This window comes from Pithys albifrons, chromosome Z (genome assembly GCF_047495875.1).
Source record: "Pithys albifrons albifrons isolate INPA30051 chromosome Z, PitAlb_v1, whole genome shotgun sequence".
NCBI lineage: Eukaryota > Metazoa > Chordata > Aves > Passeriformes > Thamnophilidae > Pithys > Pithys albifrons.
Window position 1 is genome coordinate 35421162 of NC_092497.1, and position 18719 is coordinate 35439880.

General features: G+C 40.0%; 1 protein-coding gene across 5 annotated transcripts in view; it reads right to left on the reverse strand.

The window, feature by feature from the left end:
• Window positions 1-563: 563 nt before the first annotated feature.
• SEMA6A (semaphorin 6A) overlaps window positions 564-18719 on the reverse strand; it is a 126440-nt gene continuing 108284 nt past the window's right edge. For 4 of the 5 annotated variants that reach the window (XM_071580518.1, XM_071580516.1, XM_071580517.1 and 1 more), the window contains one exon: window positions 564-4793. In XM_071580518.1, the coding sequence (XP_071436619.1) occupies window positions 3604-4793 (1190 nt within the window). In that variant the 3' untranslated portion in view covers window positions 564-3603. The remainder of the gene's footprint in view (window positions 4794-18719) is intronic. The other variant, XR_011699923.1, reaches the window with a different exon arrangement.

Below are 18719 nucleotides of genomic sequence, written 5' to 3' on the forward strand. Positions count from 1 at the left end.
GGTGTACTGGCAGGGCATAGAAGCCCAAATATGATCAGAGAATGGGTAGATGATGGGATTACATCCCTTGTTTCTACATGGTCACACTGTCATATTGCCTACTCCTCTCAAAATGAAACCACTGAGCCTAGTAACGGACATCACCAAGCATTTATCTGTACTGTAGTTAATGGCTGTGCATAAGTGATCCCCATTTATACAAAATAAATGTGAAGAATGCAGGTATGTTTTAATGACTCCCAGGACTAGGGAGATTTTACACTCCTTTATTATTATCTGTTTACTATTATTTTCTTGCAGAATTAGTCTCAGGTATCATCCTCTAAATCATGCCTATGAAGCACAACAGATTTATGCCTGCTAAAAGAAAATAGAGGTTCCTCTGTTATTAATATGTAAAGTCTGAAGATGAAGTCACATCTGTAAAATGATCTGTTTTGGTGGACCACGTGCACTTAAACCCCAGCCTTGATCTTTTAAACTACTAAGTCTGCCATAAATATTTGACAATGAACAAGCTTATAAAAAGAAAATGCAAAATATGAATAAAGGGAGAGCAAATGTGTGATTCAATTTTTAATTACCAGCACCACTACATTCAAGTTCATCTTCTTTAAGAGGCAAAAAGTAACAAATTTCTTTCTCACTATAACCTAAATGATCAGCATGGCATTTGTTTATATTCTTAAAGGAAAAGGATGAATCATTGTAGAAACAACAGAACCAGGAAGCAAGAAACAAAGTAGAACAGTCTGGTTTTATTACCATATGTAATCAAGAGCTTTTATTTCCCATTTCTCCTACTTTTTTCTTTTTTTTTCTTGCCTTTCTTGTTTTTTACAACTGACGTTAAGTTGTGAATCATATGTTAGGGGGAAGTGGAAATGTAGGGAAATTGGTGACATCACAATACTTTACAACTTTACAACAAATGAGAGTCTGAATATGTTGCATCTACCAGTGTATAGCAAGGGTGGAAAGCAAAGGCACACATAGGTTCATGAACCCCTCAAAACAGAGGGTGGAAGAGAAGTAGGGGTGGGAAAGGATGAGAACAGAAGACCCACCAAGTACAAAATGCAGAATTCAAGGTCAACTCAGTAACTGTGATGTACATTGCAAAGGCAGATCACTGCACAAGCTGTTGCCATGATTATTCATCTCTACATTTTGGGAGAATGCTTTGAGGGGTATTATCAAGGGAACCTGCACATTTGGTGCTTCAGGGGCTTGAGGCTTTGTAAAAAGGTTGTGAGTTGGTTCTTCCGAAAAAAATTACCTTGCTACCTACTGTTTTCAAAGGGTTTTCTGTTTGTTTTTATTAAAACAACAACATTGCTTTGGATACAGATCTATCTACTCCAGTCTGCATAGTTCACTACAGGTGAACAAAACTGTCTCATAAAAGAAGCCATGATGAAATGAAAGAACATGCAAGCACCCTTGTTACACACTTTGGTGTAGACCGTCCAGACTTTATACATACCATCTATAAGCTAATGGACTTAAAATCTGTCTTTTCAATCATTCAGAAACAAAACCAAAACCCTGAAAAACAAATGGAAGTATAAAATTTTAAAAAACAAATTGGAACAGAAACAACCACCTTACTCAAACATACTGTTCAGTAGAGATATATATATATATATAAAAAAAGCTTAAAAGCGATCCCCATCATTTTTCTACAGTATGTTGACACAGTTATTGTAACAAATTAAAAACACATCTATGTTTTTGCATAAACTGAAAGACTGGAAAGGAACTTACACACCTGCGCGCGCACACACACACACGCACACACCTGTGCGCGCACACACACTCCCACACTAGCTACATGCACAGTCACACAAAAGAAACAAAGGAAAAAAACCCCACATTTTTCCCCAAAGAAGTATATGCAGCATCCTTCTGGAGCAGCAGGTAGCTACAGCAAGAGCCTGCCTGCCTATCCTAGCTCCATGTGCCCTGCAGGCTGCAGGATGTGTGGCTGGGCTTTCCGCAGGACTTGGCCCTTCCCCCCAACCAGGGGACATACCAGCTCTGTGGACATCATTAATCATTTCCCTACTACTCAGTGAGATGATCACGCTGTATAAACGGAGCGGGAGGTTGGGGAGGGCAGAGCCCCCAGCGTGGTGCATTGGGAGCATCACTGCTTGTGAGTGGTTTTGAGAGAGGACTTGGCACAGCTAGAATAGAAAATCAAATTGAAGTTGCAGGTATGGTGCTAGCCTAATTTCTTTAAGGATGCGGGGTTATGACAACAATCACCACATTCTTATTTCAATGTCTTTACTCCAGTTTTTGAAGAGGCTTGGAGGAGGAAGGATCAATAAATATTTGCATTACTCAAAGGGGAAAAAGAAAAAGGTTTTACATACTACAGCCCACAAATATACACAACTGAGAGTGTAAGGCACAAATTTACATGTGGAAGAAAACAGGCTATTCACAGATATATTCCCACGAAAAACCCGTGTGATAAGACCGTAATTTATGCATGGTAACAGCCGGCATATTAGCTAGTTCACACTGTTTGAGGATTTTGTTTGCCGTCTCACATGCAAGGTGAAATGAGATGGCACACCACAAGCTGGTGCCTTCACAGAAAGTATTAGCTACTGACAAAGCCATGTTGATAGCAATGGTGCACAGATGTGCAGCTTTTCTCTTGTAGTTGCTTTAGAAATTATGAATTTGCGGTATTTGTTGCTGTCTTAGGTCAGAGGCCCAGCCAGCTAATTAGCTGAGAGACTTAAATAGATATCCCCTTTTTTTTTTTTCAGCTAACCAGGCAGTCCAGGCACAAAGTTCAGGATTCCAGCTCAACTCATCTACCTCAGTGAATTTCTTGGAAAAATAAAAGAGTTCTAATTACTCCAGTTAATGGGTTTCACGTTAAATAGGTGTAACTTTCAAGGTACTTCTCCGGAAAGCTGCTCACAGCATGATATGCAGGTCAGTTCTTTAGGAAAAACAAAAGTTGAACAATAAATAAGAGGAGTTACTTGTGTTAACAGTCACATGTTATTTATTAAAAGAGAAGGGTAGCAGAAATCGATAACATAGCTTGCCCAACCCGGCATTTAACTGCTGTGACCAAATGGCTGTAACACTGATGGGCATCATTTCACAGTACCTGCAAGTAGTAAACTTTTGCCATTGTTAAGTCAGAGTCAGCTTTATCAATTGATTTTTTCCTTTTTTTTTTTCATTTGTTTTTAAATTTGTTTTGCTTTTCAGAGCACTCTTTCCCAGTTCAGGAATGCACTGTGCAGTTCGGGCCAGGGGGTGAAATGTCACAGTCATCTTTCACCTGTGCGCTTTTGGCTCAATGTTTGTGATGGAGGGTTAGTCTTTTGAGCAAAGAACTGGCAGGGAGTGGAGGGGTGAGTCCTGCAATTGCAAACCTTCAACCATGGGTCATATGGCTCGGGTTTAAAAAATTATTCCACCTTTCCCAGAGAGTAGAAATCCAACATATCTTCAGCTTGCAACAACCACCTTCTCAGAGGAGCGAGTGATAACAGTTGCTGAACACTGGCTTTCAAGGGCAACCTCTGCTGAACTGCCATCCTTGCCCTGCTCCCCACCCCCCTCTGATTATGTACACGCATCGTTTGGCTTCATGGATGTTGAAAGTGGAGGAAAAGAAGGTTTGGGAGGTACATCTGGCTTTAGCGAGGGCGTGCGTTTCAAACCTGACCTTGTCAGTGAGTTGTAGGTGGTAAGACTTGGCTGTCGAGATACAGTCACAGCCTGCGTCTGAGCAGCGTGGACTTGTATGGAGTCCACTCGCTGAGGGGCTGGTGGTGGGTTGTCACCCCGGCTGAAACTCTGATTGCCAGAGAGGTGTGACGAGTTGGAGGAGTTAGTATTGTTTCTTTTGAGAGTTGATGCCTGGTGACTTCTTGTGAGTGAGTTTGTAGAGTAGTTTCTCTTGTAGTCCACGTTGTAAGCAGAAGAGTGCATCTCCAGCCTCTTGCTCAGGCCGCCCTGTGACAGCGAGGCACCTGGCGGCCCAAGGGAAGCTTCCCGCTGGGGTACTTTTGGAGGCATGCTGTCGATGTTTTCCACCAGGTTAACCCCGTGGCTGGGGCTTTTGCTACTGAGATGGTCCTTGATAGTTTTGTACTCGAGGGTGGCGTTCTGATCCTCCACAGACATCTGAGCCCCATCGCTCATTTTTGGCTGGTCAACGTACTCATGCTGGTAGCCTTGCTGGGCTATGGGCAGGACCACAACACTGGGGATGTGGCTGGGAGAAGCCCTCAGTGGCAGGTCAGTTGGGATCACTGGTGAGGCCATTGGGGGGATGTCTTTTGTGCAGGCATTGATGAGGTTCTGGTTTCTCTCCCATTCCCTGCTGCCTCGGCTGGGCTTTCTCTTCTGTTGCAGGGTTGGGGTTGACTCAGGGGTTGGCAGGGCAGCCAGGTCCAGATGGTGCTGGTCAGCTTTGATTAGCATCTTGACAGTGCTCCCTGGGGTAGCCAGCTTGCCATTGTGCATCAGAGGCGTGAGGATAGCTTCAGGCTTTGGCTCCTTGGACTGAGCATCTCCAAAGAGGCCACTGAGCTTGGTAACACTGCTCATGGAGCCACGGCGGGAGTGGGTCAGCTCCTTCTCCTTCCTCTGCACAACAGCCATGTCTCTGCGGCGATGGTCGCAGATGCAGTACACTAGGATTCCTGAAAAGACGGCCCCCATGACAAAAGCAAGAATAACAGCAATGGCCAACAGGGTGACTGGCACCAGCTGATCATGACCCTTCAGGTAACTCTCGCGGATCACTCCTGCAATAAACAGCATACACTGGTTAAACAAACTAAGGACAAAGGAGAAATAGGGAGGTGGGGGAAGCTGCTTATCATTAACTATTTAAAGGCATGCCTCTGGGAGGTTGGTTTGTATTTTGCAAGGTGATTTTGTTTACCAGGTCACCTAAATTTGGAGACATACTCTACTTGCCAGCTACATCTTGCATTTTCAGCCTTGAGTTTTCATCTTTCAGCTTTCAGATCTGGAACTGGAGACTACAAAGTTCAGGAGAGGATAGGGCAAGTGCAATTGGTTTGAAATCCTGACCCTGGGCAACTCACACTAACTTCAGCAGATCTTCTCCCCTGACATATTGCTCATTTCCTCACCTCCCTCTTTCTTGTATCTTGTCTAATACTGTCTTATTTTTACTACAGTAAGCCATTCACATTGAAAACCCCTTAAAAAGAGGAAAGAAGATAGAATCTCTCCAAATACCAGAGAAGTGCATCTCACATTGTTTAAGGCTTCTTTCTCTGCTCTTTATTCTGTTATCTTTGTCATGTTTTTTTTAAGTCAGTGTGACATGCTTGAGTTTCAGGAGGATGCTGAAGTAACTATGAAAGATAGAACACAATGCTGAAATTTATTATGCTTGCTAGATGACTGTCCTTGCTTTTCAATTTTAAAAGAGCTCTTCTTTCTCAACACCTGAATAGGTTGTCCTCTATGCTGAAGCATATGCTTTCTTGCCTGAAAGACCCAACTCTGAGTGCCTCATCTTGTGGTCCTGTGCTGTGGTCAGAGGTCATTATCAAATCTTACTTGGCCCTCCGAGCACCCGCTGTCTGAGAAGTGTCTTTGGCAGAGTGCATCTGCTCCATCTGAAGTCTCTAAAGAAGCATTAATGAATACGCTGAATTTCTGAAGAAAGTATTTTTTTCCTGATATACTTGGGCACCAAGCCAGAAGCACTATGAAACACAAGCACAAAGCCTACATAGCCTTTTTTTTTTTCATTTCTGTTTTTTTTTCTTCCTACTTAACAAAGAGCAGCCACAGTATGACAGAAGCAACATCTCTCCCACTTCTTTCTCCAGAGAGGGCCTAAGTGCCAGGAGATTACAAGCTTCTCAAGCGCTAAGGAAATGTAATACTTGTCCTTATTACAGGAAATACAGCAAGGCAGAAAATGTACCTCCAAAGCTGTCCTGATATTTCATGAAGATACAAAACTTTGATATTGTAAACCAACTTCTTTTAAAATAATGGCTTTTTCATGTATTTGGAACAGAAAGTATCTGCAGCCCAGAATTAGGACCAAAATGCTTCTCAGCAAACTATGTTAAAAGAACATCGAAAATTTGCCTACCTCACAGGAACTTTTGATAAATATTATGGCTATATATAGTATTGTTCCTATTTTTCTGTCCCAAATTAATTGCAGCATTTAGGTGAATAGGGGATATTTGCTTACAAGACAAGAACTTTGTACTTAAAAGCAAAACAGCTCTTGAAATCATAACCACCTGCATGTGCCATCACAGCTGGTTGCCACAGATATTATCATGCTACAACAAAATAGAGGATTATGATTTCACAAGGTAAAAAAATCATGAGCAGATGATCATTTAAGAAAATAAGATCCAGCATTCATATAAATGTCTTAATAATAAAAACATAAGGACAGGAAAGCAAATAGCAGAAAACAATATATAATTAGAAACAATCTTCAAAAGAAGTATTTCTAAGAGAACCATCTTTTAAACTCCAGCAGCTTAAAGAGGCAGATTTTTCTGTTCTTGTCATCAGCACTTAACAAGCAGCAGTAAAATCTAGCTCTGTAATCTAAATGCATGTAAAATTTGCTATATGTAGAAGCACAGTCTAGTGGTTAGAGCATAGTCAGCAAGAACTATATTTCACTGCAGAGGAGTAGACCTTCACCTGCTGATATTTACAAGCTAGATCCTGCAGCATTTTGAGACCGCATTTATTTACACTTGTAAGACTATTTGCAGTCATTAACTGGAGAATAAGACACACATGCAGATACTTTTAAAGCTGAATTTCATGGACACCTTTCATCCACAAACTTCTCAGACATGCCCTTTGAGCATTTAAGTCCAATGTTTTTTCCATGAAAATGACTCAAAATCCCTGCTGGAAATGATATAACTTTTCTATTTTTTAATAGCTTTAATTAATCTTTTGATTAGTTGTTTTAATTAATTACAGATGCTCTGTTAGGGCTTAAATCACTTTAAGCCAGTGTTAAGCGAGAAATTGTCATAAGCTACTTTTGTGGGAACATAGCTTGGGAGAAGTACTGAAACTGGAAGTTTTGTTTAAAGTTAACCTTGATATACTTCAGTGAACAAAGCCCAGGAGAGAGAAGGATGTATTACTGAATTTGGACATCTGGAACCCAAGATTTATGAAGTGTAAGAACTTTTTGCAGAAATCAGCAGATAAAGCAGAAGGCTAACAAAGACTCAATATATGTGATGGAAAATCCCTTCTGAGACAAAAAGATTTTAAAAAGACTGAAGATATGAACTAATTATCATAAAAAGCAAAAACTTAATAACCAATAGAAAGAGGAATACTAATGGAAGAGAATTATGTAATTAAGAACCAATGAACACTACTTTCTTTCTTTGCTAACAATTTATAAATAGGTAGAAAAATTATGTATTGTGGTCTGTGTGGGAACTGAACTCTCTGTCTTACACACACACCTCTGGCCAGAAATGGAATAATATCTTGCATTCTAACACTAAAAAGACAGTGTTATAAAGTTTTATTTATCCTGACAATTTCACAGTATTTGGGAACAAGCACCAACCTAATGCTGTAAGCACCTACAGTCAAAGCCATCATGGGTTCATGAAGGCAAATTCATATCTTATTATCTTGATATTCTTCACTGAAAGGGTGGTCAGTCATTGGAACAAGCTGTCCAGGGAGGTGATGGAATTATCATCCCTGGAATTGTTCACAAAATGTGTGGATGTATCACTTGAGGTCACGGTTTAGCAGAAATCATGATGGTGGCTAGGCTAATGGTGGCACTCGATGATCTCAGAGGTTTTTCCAGCCTAAAGGATTCTATGATGCTATGATTCCAGTATCCTTTTACGTATAGACTGTGAACAAGAGGCTGGAGTGCAGCCCTATGGGAAGGGAAATGGTGGGTTTGGTTCATGGTAAACTCAACACAAGTCAACAATGTGCCCTGGTGGATTAAAGGGCCAATTGTATAAAATTATTGAAATGTGTCCAAAGACATTGGGTTTGTTCAGCTTAGAGGAGGCCTCAGAATCAGAACATTCTGAATTGGGAGGAACCCACAAGGACCCTTGAGTCCAGCTCTTAAGTGATCAACCTATACAGGGATCCAATCCATGAACTTGGTAATATTAGCACCATGTTCTATCCAACTGAGCTGATCTCATGGTCAATCACATTGCTATCTAAAACTTCCTCATGGTGAGGAGGGGAGAGGAAAGTGCTGTTCTCTCAGGTATCCAGTGATTGGATGCAAGAGGACAGCTTAGAAGTCATGTTCATGCTTGACATTTTCTACTGGCTAAGAGAAACTTCAAGTTTTACACTCTCAACCTTTTGCTTCAGACTAAGTCTCACTCTGTGAGTAAGACTGCCTTAGACAAAAACCTGCATCACTGCATACAAAAGCAACATGAAATCTTCAGTTTTAGATTACCAACTAATATCAAATCATTAGTACTCATGTGCTAAAACGGAATGACCATTTGTGTTCATGAAAGAGGTTGCTGGAATGATATTGTACATGCTGCAGGTGTTCTATCTGTCTAAATTTATGACAGTCTTAAAACAACCTGCTTCCACCTAATTTCTCCTGAACTCAGACTTTTCTGGTGTTTATTATGTTTTCTATTCTAAAGGATATTTTTAAATTAGTGGCTTTGTTCTGAGCAGACAAATCTTCTCTGGACACAGTATCATGTTAATGATATTTTTTATTTTTTTATCAGAGATCACATCCATGTGTCTTAAGTTATGCAAAGCAATCCCACTAATTTCAAGTAAATAAAATAAAGTGGGCAAGATTTGACCCTGCATCAATGTTTATGGAATAGATAAAACTAAATAATGAAAAAATAGGAAAAATGCTCAGCATCCTACTGTCATGACCACAGGGTAATGGGGGGTGAAGGGGTTGGAATTTAATACAAAATGGGCTGATAATTATGATTGTTGTCTATGGATATCTCAAGCCTCTAACAATAGTAGTAACTGCCTTCACAGACTGGGATGAATAAGCAGGTGTGTGATTCCAAAGAAGCCAGTTTGAAGCAAACAGACAGGACAGTGTTCATGGCATTTTACAGACCACATTGCATGTGCTTTTACCTGTCCTACAGTTCGTAAAGAACAGCACAGTCCCCCTGTCCAGCATCAATCATTTGCACTCATTACTCAAGAAATTAAAAATGGATGGAGAAAATAATCAAAAAAATGTAGGGCCTACGTTTTGAAAAACAAGCAAAGTATCCAGACTCCCACTTCTAAGGAAATAGCTGCTATTAAAAATTCTTACAGCTATATATTATCTGACATACTTTTAAGACATCATGTACTGCAAGACCAACTGGGCTGGCTGCATAAAATGCTATGGAACTAGCTTGTAAAATATGTTTGATATAAATATCATCACATTATTTTTCTTATTAATAATAAAACTATTATTCTAAATTAAATATTTTTAAAATGTTATGTCTAGCACTCTCCTGTTTGCAATATATAATTGTCAAAAGTGAAAATACATTGCTTATTTCATTTAATGTGCTATGGACTGTGCATCCATACTCCCGATGTTTTCTGTAGTGAAACTTATCACTATGGATAACAGCAAGCTATTCTTTGGAAAGGGATAGTATTGACAGAATTACCTGTATTACATTATAACTGGGAGACATGTGGTGGTTAAGGTAATAGTAAAACTGAAGATGTTAAAAGACACAGATTACATTAAATATTTGTACCTTCAAGGATCAGACCTTACATCCCACTAATGCCACAAACATGCTGACACTTACTGACCTCTCTGAAGTCTTCCATTTAAGTCAAGCACTCTTCCTTACAGATCACAACTGGGCTTACAAGTTCAGGGTCTTCCTACAAGTGCTGCATTATTATTTCTAGGTACTAAAACAGCCAGTCTAGTCACCTGATACTTTCCTCATTTCATGACCATTCTGATTGTCATTGACAACCTGATCCTTTCTCCTCCACTAACTTTCTGTTTCATCCTATGTCCTTTCGTCTGCACCTCCAAACCTAACCATTAATTTTATCAGTCAGTATACGTTGTACTGCAACAGTCTGGAATGTGCAAAATCACCTCTTCTTACTCACCTAATGAGAAAGGAGACCTGATATGGTATTGTATTGTTCTGCTATACATAATTCATTCCTTCTTCCTCGTACATTGTTTTGTCTGGCTGGTTGGTTAAGAGGACATTTAGAAAAATGTTTCCAAACCTTCAGGTTGATTCTGTTGTGAAATGAGCTAGTGCTTGGATAAATCACATGAAGAGCATTGATCTAGCTTTTCCCCTAAAGGTAGTTGAGGAAAAATCAAGGAGACATCACATTTTATGTGAATAAAGCATATGCTTTTCCTAAAGTTCTGGAAAATTTAAGAAGCAGACTTGTGGTATGTCTCTGGGTAAAAATGAGACAAAAAAGACTAGAGATTGTAAAATGATACAGACCTCCTGTATGCTAGATTATCACAAGCAGGAAGATGAGACTGCTTCTTTATAGCTAATAACTTTGTATTAATACAGGTGGGACAAGAAATCTTTGCATTTCTCTCCCTCCTTTTCATGTGACAGAAGAGTGATGAAAATAATACTGTATGGAAATGCTGATGAAGCTATTCTGGGCATGCTTTGCTTCTACTAATTCTAATAGGAAAGAAAATTCAAGAGCAGAAATGTAATTAGGGTGAATAATCCCAAAGGAATAGAGTTCATAAGTCTCAAGAATACATGGCATGAGCGTAACTAAATAAGAATAATGAATATTAACACCAAAAAGTTCAATAAAGGAGGATAGACAAGGAAATACAGGGAAACTCCCTTTCCTGCTTTACTTTTCAACACAAATCCCCACTCTGACCTGTGATAAAAAACATAACAAGTCAGAGAATAAGTGTTGACCATGATAGAGAAAAGAAGGAAACATGTAAACATTTTCCAATTTTCTAAAGGAATCTATCCCAAAAGGCTTAAGGAGCAAGGCAAAGCAATTTCTAGACATTGTACAGTGTCTTGGACAACACTGGAGGTAATACAAGCAAGAAAAGCTCCAGAAAAGGACAAGCATACTACCTGCCTTTGAGAAGAGCCAAAGGGAGGATCTAACGAAACACAGACCTGTCAGTGCAATTTTAGAATGGGGCTGACACTAGAACAAGTGATAGACAAATCAATTTTATGAGCATACAAAGGATGATGAAGTAATTAAAAAAAACCAAAACAACAAGCCAAAGCAAATTTTCCAGTAATAAATTACATTAAACCAGACAAACCTTCTTTCTTTATAAGAAAAAAGGATTACTTTTTATGGGGAAAGAGTAAGTGTGACAGCCTTTGACTTCTGTAAAGTCTTTGACTTATCTTCTCAGAAGTATATGAAAGTGAGCTAAAACCAGCTGAAAAGCTGCAGTTGAAAAGTACTGATCAAATGTCTACCTGGAAAGAGATCTGAAGTAAGGTGTCTGTCTCAGGAGAACAGCAATTAACAGGCATCTGCAGAAAGGAGACCTCAACCCCAGAGGCCCAACAACAGAGCTGTGTCCTTTTGTCATGCACAGTACAAAAAGAAAAATGCTATGATGAAGCCTAAATTTCCTTGTCTCATCTGTGATCCCTGTGTAACAAGAATGGCAGAACATCAAGAAAAGCCCCACAGTAACATTCCCTTAAGTTCAAGTTCATCCCAGTTTGAATAGCTTAATGTGAGGCTGGTTCAGTGATATATCAGTTTGGATGCTGCACTGTTCCACAACCAAGCTGAAGCTAGTGAGGAGAACTCACAGGACAGATAGCAATATCTGGTCACATCACTACAATCTCCCCTGTGTGAATTAACATCTACCTGTCACAAAGAATAACACCTTTCAGTTTCAGCATTACAGTTAGCTGTAGTGTGGAGAGAAAGACACCTTTGTCCCAGGAATGATTTATGACTGCAAGAGGTGTACCCTAGACACTGGGAAGACCATATGCCATGTGCACCAGGATTGCTCTGTGACGAGCTTTGCAGGGAGCTGTCATGGTCTAACTTTCCAAAGTTGCCTGCAAGAGTTGGTAAAGTAATAACCCCAAATGGTGGCACACACAAAGCTGAAACACTGAAGTAAGAAATTAAGAATGATATTTTGGAAGTGAAATGAGGGAGTAGCTATCAGGAAATAAGGAAGTATTTATTTCTAGACCTCACAATAACAGCAGTGAGGGAGTGAGTGTCATTGCTGTCTTAAACTTTCACCTCTTCAGATGAAAAAGAATGAGCCCACTTCCATCTAGAACACCTACAAAATCACTTGAGACTTTCCACAGAACAAGTCATTGTTCCAGAAAAGCACAATGATTTCTTTACTGTTCCTATTTAAGGGATTAATTTCATTTAATTGCAGTTAATTTCATTCTAAGTGCAAGCTTCTCTGTCTGATGAACATTTCCTACTCCTTAGGTGTACAACAAACACAAGTCAAACCCCATTATGAATGGAGGTTTTTAAGGGCTTCAGAATGCCATTTTAAATACCACTGAATAGATTTTCAACATGTGTCTCCAGGTGTTAGAACTATGTTTACAGGCAGTCTTATACCGCTAAAAGACTATTTCAGACTGGAAAATCCTGGCAGGTATAAACAAGCTTTCTTCCTCTTTTTTTTTAACTAGTAAAAAGAATTAAAAAAAAAGGAGAGAGAGAAAAAAAAGAAGAAAAAAGAAGGCAAATTTAGACTAGACACCTGGATTTAAAGTGATAGAAAATTCAAAGATGACCAGAGTCAACCATACCATTTCTGAGTACTTACCTCATGTTTTCCTGAAGGAATAATTTCAAGATTTGACATAAATGAACCACACTATAATCCCAATGATTTGGTGTTTGCCACTTTAATGGAATTGCTTTGCTGAAAACAGTTAGTTTTTTCCTTCATCTTTGTTCCAGCTACAAGAACTCATTCTGCTGACTCAGGGCAATACTACCCATTTTTCTGGACTCTCGGTACCACCAGCTAGAAAAGAAGCAGCTCAAACATTTATAGTTAAAGCTGCTGGCAAATGTTTTTTCCCCCTTCCCTCACAGTAAAGCTGTATTGTTGGCTTGTAAAGGTCTGCAGCTCTGTTTTGCATGACTGTGCTGAGAACTGCAATCCATCTCCCCTCAGATTCCACCCTAGGGCGAGCTAGTGGCCTGAGGTCTCCAAAAAAGAAAAAGTGGATGATTGCATTTGGAGAGGACAATTAATTTGGTAAAGAAAAAACCTTCAGTTACAAGAGGCCTGGGAATCATTGGAGATATGAGGAGACATCATCGTTCAGAACTATGAAAACAGAACCACACATAATGAGACTGAAGTAACACACAACAAAGCCTTGAAAAGTATCTAAGCAATCAGATCAGCCCCAGTGGCCTCTGTTAGGGTCTTTTGGCCCTTTATCAGACGTATTTCAGAAACAATGCCTCCAGGATAAGTTAATCAATTGATCTCTAACAGTGGTTTTATTTCTCCTTTCCTGGTTCAAATTATATCACTTCTCTCCACTTTTCATGAATGACTGCCAACATGACTCTCCATAGAAAAAAGACTGATGTAACTTACAAAAGCAGGGGAGATGAACATGTCCATATAAGATAACTTGAGACTCTTGAGGTAACACTTTCAGAATGAATTTCAATTATCTGTTTTCAGCTTGATTATGAGCCTGCAACACAACTTTTCTGCATGTCAGTGGCGACATAAAATCCACACCGTAGCCTTGTGAATTCACACTTATGAATTTTGAGGATTAGAAAAAATGGATTATAATAGATGAAAATTACAAGATCTGAACCAGAAAATTCAGGCTCAGACAACTCCCACACCCACTGAAGTGAAGGGGAGACAGACCTGAAAAGACTGGAATAGCCAGCTCTTGTATATATGTGTATGGCCAAACTTCGAGAACAAAGATTTGGGCAGGGCTCTCCCCATGTGGGTGTGCCCTTCAAACCTGCACAGTGGATTTTTAAGGTGAGGCACAGCATGCACAGAACTGGCCCCACCGTTTAAGTCCTAAGGTCCATCTGCCACGGCTGAGTGAGCTTGGACAGAGACAGTGAAGTCCTCGGTTGACTGTCACAGCACCCAGTACTAACCAGGGCTGACCCTGCTGAGCATCCGAGATCTGACGGGATGGGATGGCAGGGAGGCATTTAACTGCCAGCGGACGGTCCCCACTGAGACTCGAACTCAGGTTCTTGGGATTCAGAGTCTGGATTGCACTCCATTACACCATGGGACCACCCCAGTAAGCTCTTACAGCTTTTTTAATGGTATTACTTATGAACAGTATCTCTGTAAGTAAACTAGTTTATTAAGCTTTCAGGTATGAGAGATGGGTTGTTTGACACAACCTCCTGCATATATAATATGATGAAAGTCATTACAGTCCTGAAGCCAGCCCAATTTTGTTTGTACCAGAGTACCAGAGGCTAAGCTCAGGGCCAGCTCCTGGACCAGAAAGCATTTGACAACCTTTATCCCACTGGCAGGTGGTGTGCAGTGGCTGATCATTTTGAACATTTCTAATTTCAGTACTTTCCTTCACCTCTCATGCTTTCCCAGTGAGCAATAATAATTTTAGGTGCCTGTGTGATGGAAAATAAGCAGACATAGCATATCCTTTAGAAAAAGTAAAACACGGACACAGTAGTTCAAAACAAGAAGTATAAAATCCAAATATCAAGGAAAATGAATTCTTTTGTAGCTTGTCTCAGCAGAGACAAACTTCATGCTGCTTTGCATCTTAACACAAATTTCCTTTAAAGTCTGCAGCATTTCCTCTAGTGACGTAAAAAAAGCTCAGTGTACATTCTGGGACCTTTCTACCCTGCCTGAGATGTGCTTAAACATATCCAGCTGCTCTTTATTAGCTTTCTTCAGGGGATCTTTCACAGCTGGGTTAAAACAGATTTACATATGTTTGGCTGAATATGCATGATTTCAGGGCTCCAGAGAAGTTGTTGTAGCCTGAAAAGTGAATCTCTCATCTTCACAGTTCCCACTTCACTGCATGGAGCTCCTCTGATGGCACAGAACAAATGCTGGGTCGATTTGTTTTTTCTTTTTTTCCCCCTTTTCCTGATGTGAGCATTATGTATTCTAGGCAGCCTACTGCCTTTCTGGAAGACATTTATATGAACAATGTCAAGGAAAGAGAAGCTGTCGCTGAGAAATTCTGTGGCTTCTCCTCTCCTTTTATACAGTCTGTTTTGAACTATGGCCTTTCTTCACAACAGGGGAAAAGTGTAGTTTGCAGAATGTCAACATAAGCAGCTCTGCTTAGCAGGCTGAAGCTCAAAGCAGCCTTATGGAAGAAATCAGTTTAAATTTCAAACAGTGTATGTGACCTAACAGCAAAAATTCTTTCCTCATCAGCTCTGGTCTTCTTTAAAGACACAAAAATATGAATGCTAATTTGAGCTGCTAGTGCAACTGAACACACCACAGCTGAACTAACAAAGGAATTATCTATTAAACACTCAAGACATTGAAATAGTAAGACAGTACCCTCTATTTCCTATTCCCTGAGGTCCTTGGAAATTATTATTAAACAGTTGAACAACTATGTTCATTCATGAACACAGATTGTATTTCTTAGGAACAGTCCTTCTGCCCACAGCTAGGTTGCTGATGCATGTTAGGAACATGGCTGGACTATGTCTGCTTTTATTCAGAGAAAGGATGAAACCTCTTCTATCATTAAAATGCCATCTTTGTATACTGCATGACAGAAAGCAAGTACTGTGGGTTAACTCTGCATTTTTGCTAAACTAATGAACACAGCAGGTGTAGTCAAAAGACCCAGACTTAAGAAGTAAAACATGCTCCCCATAAGTGATCAATAAAAGACTTCTTCCAGAAATATTGGTAGGGCTGGTAATGTAGGCAAAAAGTAGCTTATTCATGTCTGATACTACATTTATAATTTTCATTTGTATTGTAGTCCCATAGCCTCATCTGCCTTTGAATACATTAAGTGACTGAGGAATTGCAATGAGTCTGAAACAGTGGCTGTAACAGTCATCAAGACTCATTTTACTGCTAGTTCTTCCTTGATATCTTGCTGCTCTTCAAATATAAATAACAGAACACTTCTTTCATCTGTTACACTCATTTGAAACCACAGTATGTTCAATAAATCATTGTCACTCCAGCCACATCCTGAGGTAAAAGACCTGGTGGCCTTCTTGCCCTCGTGTTGCTATGATCTCTCTCTCAGTTACTTAATTTTCTGTTTCCAGTGGTGAATTTTTCTTGCAGTTTTCTGTCTGTCACTTATAGTTCTCTGCTTGTTTTTTTAACCTAATTTATTTAGCACCTCCACACCTTGCAGAAACTGTATGTATATTTATACTTTGATGCCACAACTTCATTGATGTTTCCTGTGCGCACTTTTTAACATAGTTAATTACTGTGGCCAGCCTGCTTCCCTGAGGGAGGTGAACCTGTAGCTTCATCTCAGAGGACATACCTTGGCAAGTGGGTACCTGCACCATCTCCAATAAAGCTGCCCTGGGGCCAGTGGTAATCTAACCACAGTAGTGTGGGAAAGCCAGTGTCCTCTCCAACATATATTCACATCCTATCCAGGCATCCTCTCGACAGTCCAGCAGCAGACCAGGCAGATATACCCTCTGTGTTTGCTTTACCAAACATCTCACAAACAGCAGCATTGCTGCAAGCAACTCCCTTAGCCTTCCAATCAGTTCTGGTACTGGATCAAATTTCACTTTTCTGGATTTACTGTAGTCATCTGTCCAGTTTCTGCTAATGCTCTTTAACCCACCATTTTCCGCTGCTGCAGGAAAACAGGGAAGTTTGCACAGCTAGTTAATGAACATGAAGGTAGGTGCTATAACAAGGAACACAACTGGTTTTTTCACATTTCTAGACTAGCTCTCAGGATATGTTTACTGACCTACAGATATACAAACTTAAAAGTGGGAGGTTAAAGCCTCATTTTCCCCCCAGCACTGGAATCCTAGAAAATTTTATCACAGTCTCTTTTCTTTCAGTGACCTATATTTATTCCCTCTCCTCTTTTCTAAACACAGTGTAGGTGACACTAAACCTTTCAGGGAAGCACAGCTGATGTTATCAAGTTGTCTTACTATGAGCAAATAGAAATAAACTGTATTGTCTTTTCAGGTCTTGTTGCTGGGTACATGAAAGTAGCTGCTGATTTGATATTAGTAATTTAGTTCAATGGCTGTTAACTGCACACTGAGATATACAAATTCCTCTGTGTATGCAAAATTAATTGGTCTTATTGGATAAGTACCTCAGGACAGTGCCTGTAGCCAATCATATTTAGACAAAAAACACATAAAGTGATGCAGGACTGGAAGACTTCTTAAAGACACTGAATGGAGACTACTGCTTTGCACAGATAAAGCTGAATGCTATCTGCAGAAAACCCAGTGCTCTTTAAGTTCCTTGTTATGAGCCATGATTGCCCAAACCTCTGGGCAGGCTGTGGTGAACGCAAGAGGTTCTGTGCAAAGAGATGGCAGAAGGGACAGAGGGCACTCCTGCTCTGTGCCCTCCTTTGAGAGGCTCTGATTGGGACTCATTCAGCCATGAATACACATTGAGAATTGTTGAACTATTTGATGGGGGCTATAAGCTGACAGCAGGAATTAAATTTCTGCAGTGCTGACCACAGGCTCAGCAAAACTACTGATGGCCTTTTCTGCACCACGTGTTAAGAACACCTCTGTTAGTGTCTTTGAAAGAAAGAGGTGCTCAGTGTTCACCCAGCGCTGTGGCTTCTGTCTCACTAATCCTTTTTGCTTCCAAAGAGGAACTCAATATAGTTCCTGAACTATATTTCTTAGAACAAGAAAACACCTGTAACATTTATGCTTCTCAAAAGTTTATTGGAATTATTTTAGTGAAGTCTTTAGTGGTGCTGGTCAGGTGTTCCTGCACACACTTAAATCCCCTGTCTGTGCTGGTACTGTTTGTGTTCAGTAAATGCAGATCTTTCAGGCTCTCTAAAAATACCCCTCTGTTTCTTTCTACAAGAACATGATAGTGAATAGCAGTAGTTTTGTAGGGCTTCAAAAATCTGCCTGCTTCCCTGCTACCTCCTCCCCACACCCTGTTTTTTTTTTAATAACAGCTCTTCTTTTATTTTCTATCACAATTGTGTGTAAGATGGGGTAGAATGTGAACAAGATGGCATATTATTGACAGCATGCAGCTGGCGTTATTTTCCAATTAAAAAAATCCTTGTTGGGCATTTTAAAGAACTGCCCACTTGTGACAATGCTATCAAGCTGCACCCTCATCTGAGATTTTACAAAGATAGCAATCTTTGGTTGCTGGTAGAAGAACTACAGTTTAATACCCTGGCCGACACAAAGTTGGTGATGAATGTGCTGTTAGCCATTTCCAAATGTTTGCTGTATTGTACACTGGTACTAGAAGTGCCTCTAAATGCTTCCTGAGCAACTAGTCTATAAACCACCCTAGGCACTTCTAATGCCAGTGGGGCTGTTAAAATCTACTTCAGCAGAGACTCTGACTTACTCTGCTCTGCTGGGGCAGGGAGAGCTGTTAGACTATCAGCTGGTGGCTTAGGAACACCTCAATGTACACAGAGTAGTTTGTGTATTTAGTTGCT